Genomic DNA, 12,066 nt, shown 5'->3' on the forward strand with positions numbered 1-12,066 from the left:
CTCATCTAACTGTGGGAAAGAAAACAAGTTTTATATTACTTTTAAATAATTATGATTAACTGTGTGACATACAATAGCTCTTACTTTGTATGGTTCTCCAAACAGGTTGAATCCAGTTGAAAACAGGTCTTCATCCTGCTGGACCTCCTGATTCCTCCTCTCCCACTCTCTCCTCTTCAGGGCGCTGCGCTCCGACTCCAGATGACTGCAAACACAAAGATAAATTCTTGTTAGCATCCCCTGCTGAGGCAGACATGGATCCTGCCACAGAAGAAACCCACTGGTTTTTAATGAGCTAACAAGTCATTTTTTTTTAGCTGCATCGAGCACTGACTGAGATTCTTCTCCCGAGGTGTGATTAGACTGGCCGGGTAGCTAGTAAAGGAAAGTAGATAATGTCACAGCACTGTCTAAAAAATGTATTAGGCTACACGTAAACAAGGGGGAAAGAAAAAAAAAATAGAAAAACTGAATCTTTAGTTTCAAAGTGACAGCAAGAAAAGATATTTCTCTAAAAACAAGAATTTAACAAAGGGAAACATTAAGAATGCTAAAAATGCCAAAGTTGTTAAACAGAAAGCTATAGTTTATTCAAGTTTAATAATATCTAGATAGGCTACCTATCAAACCTCTTTGGTTATGGTATTGTTTAGTCACTATTACTTGCACTGCCTTATTCTTCTACTCAAACTAATATACCGAGTTATTCCTGTCCTTATTAAATGTAAATACTGTAGCTCAATGTTTGTACTGCCGGTTTCACTGAAGGCTATATACGAGTCTCTTTGAATCAGCTCAACATTGGGTTTATTTTATTCAATCGTCTTTTACTTTGAATAAATTAGAGGAGTCATTTTAGAAAAGCCCTATAAAAATTCATTTTAAATGCATGCTACTTGTGACTTCCTCTTACATGCAGTCAACAGAACTTTAAAGGAGACATATTATGCCCCTTTTCCACAAATTAAAATAGTTCCCAGGTGTCTTAAAGAGATGTCTGTGACATGCTTCGGTCAAAATACCCAAAGCACTTTTTTCATCCGTTCAAAACAGCCCTGTTCACAACAGCTGGTTTCAGTGCCTGTCCCTTTAAATGCAAATGACCCACTGCTTGCCCCTTCTACTGGTACCAGGTAGGGGTGGTATTATGCTAATTCGAAAACAAGTTACATCATTGCCAGACAACCGAGGGAACAGCTCATAAAACCACATGGATTTCAATCTGCATATTACAGATTTTTTTGTCAGTTCTCACATTTTGGGGGCCGAAAGGTATACAAACACCCATATTTTAAAGAGCCTTCAAAAAGTGACATTTCCATAATATGTCTCCTCTAATGTAAAATACGGACAGTTTTATTGTGCCATTTTATCTCTTTGCAGGAGTCAAATGCTGTTGTTATTTCAAAACAATGTTATTTATTTTTTTATTTTTTTATTAACCTTTATTTATACAGGTGTCTCATTTACAAGAGACACCATAATGTGTAACAAGCATCTTATTTAACACATAACTTTTTATCTAGATCTAATATAGTTCAATTTGTTGAGTTTCAGAGGTGTTGGTGGACATTTTTGTAAGAGCTAGGCTATAGCTGTTCCCCCTACTTCCAGTCTATGCTAAGATATGCATACACATTTAACTCATTGAAGGTAACTAAAACATATATTTCCCAGAATTAAGTTGGTATTATGTTCATGGCACTTGGAACAACAAAATCAAACCAGAAGCAATAGATGAAATTAAAGTAGGCTAAATAAAGAATGAATGGTCACCTTTACATAATTTACATAAGGATCTAAGTCAATTAAAGCAGTGTTACCACAAATACAATATCCGCCAGAGCTCATATAGACAACCCTGTACAATTTTTCCTATTTCTATGAGGCTTATGTGATGTAACATATGCCATTAGACGGGTACTTTCATTCATGAGTGCATTCATTTTTAACGTAGGTGAGCCCACTGGGAATTGAACTCCTCGTCCACACAGTGTTTATGACATGCTGTACCCACTGAACCACAGCACGCTACAAAGGCCAGATGCATTTATGTCCTGTCACGATGTCACTGGATGGTTCCCAATAAAATTTGCTTTTAATCTTCTACAGTCCTGTTATGAACTGTGGTGTCTTGATAGCCTGAATTATTGCTTGTGGATTTGAGGCAGGATTGTTTGTTGTGGCATTTAAAATATGAGACAGCTGACAGTAAACAATGATAGTAATGGCTGGAAATAAGGGAGAGTTGCCTGAGAGGAAGGGAGAGAGTGCCGTGGACCCCTGGTTTTTAGAGTAATTCTCTAACATAACCATGTTTTTTTTTTTTTTTTTTTTTTTGCAAAAAACATTTTTACTGGATAGTTACCAATTCATCCTACTCTTCCTCAGTGACCAGCTTTTACCGAGAAATCTACAAACTGGCAGACTTACTCGAATATAAGAAGTACAAAGTAATGTGTGAGCATAGTGTGTGTGTGACTGTGTGTGTGTGTGTGTGTGAGTCTAGTTATGCATGAAGCTGTGGCCTGCTGACCCAGGGAAGGGCATCGTGTTTTACCACATCCACTGCCGAGAGATGAGACAGGCCGGGTAATTAGCGATCAACACAATTAAAAGAGACTCTCTCTTTTTCCCTACCAGACTTCTCTTCCAACATTTAATCTATCAGCAAGATGTGAGTGGGAGGGAGAGAGAGAGTGGAGAGGCAAGGCAACGACAGAAAAGAGAGAGAAAAAATCACACAGACCCAGGGGAGGAAGAAAAGACACAGTTTCAGGGCAACAGACAGTTTCTTAAAAAGGAAAAAAAATAACAGAATGATGAAAGACAGGGTTGAGGGATGGGGAGAAGAACGTAGAGTAGAAAGAGAGGAGGGGCGAAAAACAAGAGAGCGGAGGGAATACCAGACAAAATGACTGACAGGTTAGGTGTGTGTGTGTGTGTTAGTGTGTGTGTGTGTGTACGCAGTGTACGTAGATGTGATCATTGCATGTGCTGGGACTGCTGGTTGACGTGTGCATTGCCTGTCAGTGCAGAGAGATAACTGACAGAGCTGTCACTATGACACACGCAAACACACACGTATCCAGGACACACATGCACACACACACACACACGCGCAAACACACACACACACACAGAGTGCTGCAATCCCATGCCAGATATCACTGTCTCTGTCTGCGTCTGTCACACAATAGACATTCACATGAAGGGAATCAGGTCAGAGGAGGTAATTAACACATCCAGGATTTATTTCCCTGCTTGTTGCAGGAACAGAGTGCAGCACTATCTGTCACACACAGGTTAGACTGCCTCCAGATCCTTTTACACTTCACTGAACTCTTAGTCTTTACAGGTTTTGGAACCATAGTGCTGTGGTCAGCTCGGTCAGCAAGAAACTTTACAGCTACCTGCGCCGACAGGCTGAAACAGAATGGTGTAAAAGAAAAGTCACAAATCCAAATCAAGGTTTTTTAAGGTTGTACGAAACTGGTTAACACAGCAGGTAGACTTCCATCCTAATGTAGTGGATGTTTCAACCAAAATTTCTGAAAATCATCAAAAGAATGATCAAATTTATGCAAATTGCAATTGTTAAGCTGTGGGTGGAGCTGATTCTCCAGCGAGGTGCCATTAATCCACTGCATAAGGACAGGTCTCAATGAAATGATGAAATCAAATAAGCAGCAGTCAATCGTAGCATGGTGTAAAACAAAAATGTAGAAACAATTATGGAAATACAGCATTTATGTTTGTTTCATGTTGAATTTGTGGATTGTCACAGTCTCCTCCCACACAGATCTGAGGTTTTCATCTGATGTAATTTTGTAATCTATTCGGTGGAGCACAGTCTCAGTGGATGGGTGTCGAGGATGTCATTGTTAATTTGCTTACAGTGATTTTGAATTTAGAAATATTTTTTCTGTATTTCAGGAAAATCTTTGCATTTCCACTCTAGACATACACATGAAAACAGTTACAACATAATGTAAAAGTTGATTTATACTCATTGTAATAATTAATTTTGGAACTAAGTTTTGTTATTACTACATAGTCAGTGTTCAGCATCAAATTTTCCTGCACAAATGTTAATTTTTGTTGTGCCTCTATTTCTATCATCTAATCATTTGGACTGTTTTATCACTTTCTGACACTGAGTCACTGTCGTGTCCAGTCTGCCCTGATGAAGTAGACTAATAAGTAAAAACTGTAAATGCAAACACTTGTTAAGTAGTAATAGTACAATCTACAAATCGCTCATTTAAGGAATAACTAAAAATAGTAGATCATTAAGAAATCTAACTGTGTTTATTCTTCCAGCTGTGGTAGCAGCCTGTGTGTTTTCCTGAGGTTACACATTCTTGGCTCACTCTAACAATGTCAGTGCTGGTAATTTGATTTGTGAAATATCTGTATGGACAGATATGATTGTTTGCAATATCTAGAGCTGCAATGATTGCTCAATAAGTCAAAAGAATCAATCACGCAAAAATGAACCGACAACAACTTGGATTGTTGATCTTACCATCCAATCTTCTTATGAGAATTTGCTACTAGTAGCTACATTGAATTTGGATTAATATAGGACTCTGATTTCACTGTCATTAATCATGAATATAGTCAGAAGATTATTGAAAACACAGCCACACATTTGGTGACGTCAACGCAATGTTGATGACGTTGGTTACTCTGCTCTGCTGAAAATAGTAAAACACTCACTTCCTTTTCAAAAGAAATAAAGAAAGATGGACAGACGGATGGATAGGTGGGGATTAATAGCAGCGGTGGTATCAGCAGTGGGCATACTGTTGATGTTGATATTTTCCATGAATGAAAATGTAGTGATGGCAGCTTCCTTTTCCTACCACTCTGCTTTCCTTCGGTGCGGATGTTAGTGTGCGTTTGTGTATGTGTGTGTCCTGAAGTAATGCTGATAGCCAGAGTAAGCTCTGGGAATTTAATCTCAGCAAAGCTATGCTGTGCTCCCCTGATAACTAAACACACACACACACACACACACACACACACACACACACCAGTGTCTCTAACACAGCCTCATCATCCTCTCGTTCACTTTCACTGCAAAGTGTTTCAGCTTTGCGCTCTCCACTCTTCACCAACTGCTGCTGCTGCTGCTGCTGCTGCCGTGCCCTTTAGCAAGGCAGTGAACCTGCAGCTCAGCAGGCTCTGGCAGCTGTCCAGTGGATATACAGCCTCTATTCCCTAATGGATGAAGGTTAATCACTGGGTTTACTGTGGGGAAAATTAACTATAACAGCTTTAAGTGGCAACAGGATATTTTAAATTAAAAAAGTGTAACTGAGAGGTTTTGCTTCACACCACAGCTTATGTGTCCTAATGGTAACATGTGCAGGGAAGCTGTGCTAAAACTGAGATATTTGGTTTTTCTTTGTTGTATCCATTCATTCATTATTGTGAAAATGTAGCTGTAGAACAGTCACACTTGAGTCCAGGAAAAAGTGAAAGCTGTTTCCGGCACACCGCACATCTGCAGCCAGATGTTGAGGCCGGTCAGTGGATTGAGTTGAACATGTTGAAGTTTCTATGTTCTGTCGTCAGTGGGAAGAAAGGCTTCAGCCTGCATATGTCATCAAGAGAGTTTCTGGAGCTGCTTCATTGAAAATCTACTGGAGCCTGACTTTGTGGACTCACGCTGCATTTGTGTCTTATGGGAATTACTGTCAGAACAGTTCAAGGCAACCGCTTGGAAATATATTTTAACTCATCTGAATCCATCAAGGCATTTTAAGCAAAGCCGTCTGTACGTTTTAGTCATTTGCAATCAGCTTTTCTACATTTGATATACACCGTGCTGTGGTGTTTTACGCTTCTACTGTAGCTTAGATCATACTCTTCCTCATAGGATAAAAAGCATTTGTTTCAACTGTGGCAAATATGTGAATCATATTGTAATTCATTTTATTCAAAATGTTGTTCTGTAACAAAAAAAAAATACTTTTATTAGATTTATTTGAAGCATACTGGACAGTGATGGGTTAACAACATGCAGAAGATCCACTAATCTGCATGAGGTGAGCACGTTAACACCTTGTGCGGTGAACATTCCCACGGGCCTTTTTCACAGCAGACATTAGAACTTGTCACAGCCAGAAAAGCACAGGTGCTACAGTACCAACAGTAATAACGAGGGGTTTGCTGCATTCAACTGTCCCAGTAACTCATGACTGTGTGACAGTGAACCCATCAGGACACTGAAACCGCAGCAGCTAAATTGAATCCACCCCTCATCGTGTGTCAATAAGATTTAAAGGTAACTTCAAACATGAGATTTTCACACAAAACCAAACCAATACAGAAATTAAATGCTTTTGTTTCTAATGTTTCTAGTTAATTATTGTGATTTATCTTATTCGCACATGCAAACCACATAAAACCAGCAAATAGAATTAAATCAAATGTCACCAACAGACGCCAAGAAGCCACTGGCAGATATGGCTTCAACTAATAAAAGAAAAATGAGTAAAACTGAAGTAAACTGGTAAATAAAACATGATTTAGCATATTTTACCAGTGTTATCAGTCTCTGTTGAAGTACTCATGAGATTGAGGTCAACTACTTTAATCTACCTGAGCCAAATCTTATTTTATGGATTATTAAAACATGAACCAGGATGGTGTCTTTTAGGAGCAACATATTGGTTTCTTTTAGAATTAAATAAAGAAAAAAAAGCTGCTCGCAATCATTTGCTCATTCACATTGAAATGGCTCCAAATTGATCAGTAACCATCCAATCATATTCATATTTACACACAGCAGATACATTTGACACTTCCCATTTCTCTGCATGCACCATTTACTGAAACCCGCTCTCCAACCTCCTGCATCCATGTTATGTTTTAGGTAATTTGCTGATTTAATGTTGATGTATCTGTTTATTACGGGAAGGTTAGGACTCTCAGCAGACGTCCCGTACTGTAAAACCATTCACTTGAACCTTCACATCTCAAACACACTCTCATCAGTTGAACTCAGCATCCTCTCTCTTCACCGAACCAGGATCAGTTTAACCCTGTACAGCCAGCGAAAAATGATGAGTTTCTGAAACTAAAATAACTCCACCTCCTTTAAACATCTGACTAATGTCTAAATAAAACACAAACTGAGCTCTATAGGGTTTTTTAAAAATCATATCTTGTATAATACCTGGGTTAACTCTAACCCTGGAACACACAAGTGAACACGCAACGTTTTGTTCACGTTCACAAAACTCTCAGACATGATAAACTAACGAGAGATCCTGTTTTTGTTTTACTTCAAAGTTCAACCCACGCTTTTATTAGTGACACCTGCACCAGTAATGGAGTCATTCTCACAATTTGCTTTAAAATGAATCATGTTATTAATCTATTGCATCCAGAGGATAAACACAGCTGATTATTATACCTTTTAGCTCAAGTGGTTTTATAAAAAGGCCCTCATATTTTCAATCTTTGTATTTAACCTGCATTTAACCAGGCAGCTCAATTAGGAATAAACCCTTGAATTTGCTTGCAATGTGTGAGTGTGTGTGTGTGGGAGAGAGTGAGGGGATGAGGGGGTAGAACGAGTGTTTTGGAATGACAGGGAGAAGTGAGGGGGATAATGAGAGGAGGAGGAAGAGGAGGAGAGGGGGAAGGAGAGAGGAATAGCTGTCAGCTACCAGACAAAAGCTTTGTTTGAAGTGTCAGTTCAACAACGCATTTCGTGTGAGTGTGTATGTGTATGTGTGTGTGTGTGTGTGTGTGTGTGTGTGTGTTCATTCAGACGGCATTAGACATCAGAGAAACATCAGCAGGCATTCCTGGATAGGCAAGAGGAGAAGCTGAAGATCCAGAATGCCATCAACATGAAAATATACAGCTTTTAGGTTTGTGTATGAGGATGGAGAGTAAGAAGAGGGATATCAGAGATCACTTCTTTTGTATCTTTGTGTGTGTTTGACATAAGAGCAGGTATTATAATGAGACACAGCCTTCAAGCACATTGTTACCTTCCAGCTTTGTTTTCATGCACATCACACAAACCTGTGTATTTGACACTGATGGATAGATAAATAGGCCGAGAGCAAGGACAGAGCAGGAATAAGATAGGACTCTGCTGCTTTGTGGTTTTCACGTGCGTGTCACTTCAGAGGCGAGACAACAAAGACACAGAGACGTATAGAACGGATAGAACGGAGTGCTCTCATTTACATTAAGTACATATCCTTCTGCTGTTTATTTGTGTCTTGTGTTTGTACCTAGGAAAACAATCCAGTCAATATAAAAATATCAGAGGTTAAAAGTCAGAGCTGATTCAAGTGCAACTGTGAATGGGTCTTACAAGATCACTATTTACTAAACATAAATGTGCTTCATAACAAGTCTGACAAACGCAGCTGTTGAGTTTTAGATTTTTTTGTTGTTGGTTGTATTTTCTGCTTCATTTAAAAAAAGACACTCATTTACATTCATTCCCTAAAGTATGAAAATCAATAAGTGGACTCTGATCACAGGGAAGTGAACTTTATAAAGGGAAATGTGACGCAAAGATGCAGATGGATGTGAACTCTCACAGTCAAGATGATCAGTTACAGACTGCGTATGTGGACTGTGTAGATCTTCATTGTTTTATTCTCCATGGAAAAGATGAGGCTGCTAACTGTCTTTGCCTGATTTTCTAGGTCCATGTTTACTGTGATTTAAAATGTACTGTATAGGCCCAATGATTTTTTAATTTTACCCCTGAGACCATTTCCAAGCCCTGAGTTCAGTCTGCAGGTTTTAATGTCAGCAACATCCAGCGTTACGGTGCAGCCTGTAGCTGTGGACGTACGCAGTCTATGAAAGCAGAGAACCAAACTGCAGTTCAGAGGATTATCGTGTTGTGTCACTAGCTATGTCTACCATTATCATTAGGGGAGACCAGGGATGGTTGTAACATTTTTTGTCTCAGCTCCTATAACTTGCATAGTGTTCATGGTAGGGCTCTCAAATTTTGACACAGAATACCCTCATTTGTCCACTACAAGTAGCAGTGCCTTGAACTTCTTAAACTATATCACAGAATTGTGTTACAACCTACCCGGGGTAGGTTGTAACACAACCTGGGGTAAATTGTAACAGCGAGATTAAAAACTAACAACTGAGACCAAACCAAAAAATATAGATCTATGTAAGTTTATTGTGCATGTTCCAACACTAAAGCATCTTCCTGTGGTTCAGTATGAACAAAAAAAAACCCATCACTGACGGCTAAATAAGCAGTGACAGTGGTGATCCCATTAGAAAGCTGTATTAAAGAACATATTCTGATAATACCAATGAAGGGTGTGTATGAATGGAAACCTTCAGCAGGAGGTCAGAAGCAGCTCATAATCCGGGTAAAATTCCAGGAAAGATGGTGACACTAAATGACACTTAATAAAACAACAAAGATAAAAGGTGTTACAACCATCCCCACCCCTGTCAGTCATTGTTTGACCAGCTGTACCAGCATGGTGGTTTGATATAAACATTGATGAAATGACTCACATTTTACCTAAGAACCTGCTCTTTCATTTTATACAAATTACCTAATTCAAACGGCAACGGTATCAATACTAGTCAGAACTTGGATTTGGTCTAAAACATTAGTTTCTGACCTAAAAAAATGTTTTTGGGCTGTAAAACCTACACACTTCTTCATAGAGCCATTCAGATTCATATGCAATATCAGTGAGGGAGTGATAACAAATGATTGTTTACATCACTCTAATGTTATCCCTTGTTGGTAAAAGTGATGCTGTTACAACCATCCCTTTATTACAACCATCCCCGGTCTCCCCTACGTCACAGGGCGCCACACCTGTCACCGATAGCAACCTTGACAACACATTAGCATGACCCTCGCGCTCTGTGTCACCTTTGGGCTAGAACGATCCACCTGCTGGAGCACTGATGAGTCTATGGCCTTTCCTATTAATGCAGACTTTATTATGGTGGCTGAGTCAGAGAGACTTCAGTACGACAAGCTGAAACTGTAACAGCGAGGGGATTTTAAAAAGCAAAGAGGGTGTACAATAACCAGAGGACACTGGGATTTGAAAGTGGTTCTTTAAAATCAACGCATCGGGTTGTCATAGTTACATTAAGTTACCATTTCTTCAGCGCCTTTGCAATGTGGGAGACAGGAGCATATGAATAACTTCACACAATATCAAAAAGTGTGTGTGATAGAGAGAGAGAGAGAGAGAGAGAGAGAGAGAGAGAGAGAGAGAGAGAGAGAGAGAGAGAGAGAGAGAGAGAGAGAGAGAGAGAGAGAGTGCATGTATCAAATTATGTGTCTCTATTGTCGCAGGTACTCCAACATAATGGCTTTTGGAGCCCAGTGAAACAAAGGATTAAAGAGAGGGAGAGAGAGGGCGACAGACAGAGAGTGAGATGTTGAAGTGTGTGTGATACAATGAAAACAGGCCACTTAGGCACATTTCCGAGTGCAAACACTTTGGAGTAGAATCATTGTCAGAGCAAACACAGACTCTAGTGACTCTAGAGGCCGTTCTCACGCCATCTCATCTCATCCCACTCCGGCCGTCACGTCCCAGAATTCATTCTAAATTTCTGAAATGACCCCTCACTGCTCTTTGTACAATGATCACATTTCAGATAAGGCGGCCCTCTTAGCAATTCGAATTATTTGGCTTCACTACATCCCAAGTGTGTTACGACAGGTGCGTTTTGCACACTTGTCAAAGGGTAGAAGCCTGAGAGGGGTCATTTTTTAAAAGCTTGATTTTAGATCTTTTTACTCTGATCCAATTGTGCTACGTGTCACAATGATGGCGGCCTATTCTTCTTTCTACTTTACATTGTCAGAGATGTGTGAGAATTCACAGCTAATGTGTGAAGATTCGTACTGTTTTCATTAATCACGGAGCATGTACTTCCTTTTCATTAATTTGATGCTGCTGAATAATGTTCAGATGAAGGGCAGGAAAGGATTTTCACAAGTTTTACAAAAAAAAATAAAAATAACTGTGGCACCACCAATCTCTCTTCATGTTTTGTAATTTGTGTCATTGACGGGCAGCGAAGTGTTTCTGCTAACTGGCCATTAGCAGCTCAAGGTGAACATGTAAACACATTAGTCAGATGACTGATGATATTAATCATCAGAAACATGATATTGGATTAAGCCATGATCTCAGTTTGCACAAATTTGTTGATATAATTGCCCAGATCTTTCAGACAATGATGAAATGTGGACTCAACATGCTCAGATTTTTTGCAAGACATCATATTAGAATAAAATCTGCAGATACTAAAAAGTTGAACATAACCCACCCAGGAGAATCAAGTGCAAGTGCAATACTTTGAGTAAATATTCTTAATTATTTCCACCACTGCAAAGACAATTGATTTGCTTAACCTTCAGTGCACATGTGGTTTAGCATTGTATTATACCCATCTGTGACTTCCAAGTTTAAATAAAGACAACAACAATATTATAATATTGTCCAATAACTAATCAAGTAAAACTACTGAATTCCTCCCAAGCTAATATATAAAAAAAAGGTTAAAACTAATAAATAAATAAAAATCTCAACAGATTCACAAAAGACATGAACATGAAGGGACTGTGTGGAAATTATTCAGGTAAGGGTTCTTCAAAACTTCATAAAACAATTGCAGGGCACATTTTGAAAAACGTTCTTAATCATCCTTTTATTGAATCAGTGTCTTCATATCCACCGATTTCAAAGGGAATTTTTCTTTTTGACGTGTTAACATAACAGCTGATGATCAACCAAGCCCAAAATATGCTTCACAAATGTATAGATATTTCATCATCTATATCCTTGTGCCTGATAAAAAATAAATAAATAAATAAAAACATCCTCAACCCTCCAGTTCAGTTTAAAATATTCATATATCAAATATATTTTTTAACAGGCTCACACAACAAGACGTTTCCTGCCTCTCATTGTTAGGTTTACAGTAAATTTGAAATCTTTGGATTTTTTTTCAGGCTGCACTTGAAAATAAGAATTTTGTTCTTAATTTACTTGCCTGGGTAAATAA

At 38.8% G+C, this 12,066-nt stretch overlaps 1 protein-coding gene across 1 annotated transcript in view; it reads right to left on the bottom strand.

The window, feature by feature from the left end:
• The window catches only part of aff2 (AF4/FMR2 family, member 2), a gene marked incomplete at its 5' end in the record, with an annotated part of 145,302 nt that overhangs the window by 100,418 nt on the left and 32,818 nt on the right, over positions 1-12,066 (bottom strand). The window contains one exon of the mRNA XM_083980511.1: positions 85-205. Coding sequence (XP_083836637.1) covers positions 85-205 — 121 coding nt within the window. The remainder of the gene's footprint in view (positions 1-84; positions 206-12,066) is intronic.

This window comes from Trachurus trachurus (assembly GCF_905171665.1).
Source record: "Trachurus trachurus genome assembly, chromosome: 10".
Taxonomy (NCBI): domain Eukaryota; kingdom Metazoa; phylum Chordata; class Actinopteri; order Carangiformes; family Carangidae; genus Trachurus; species Trachurus trachurus.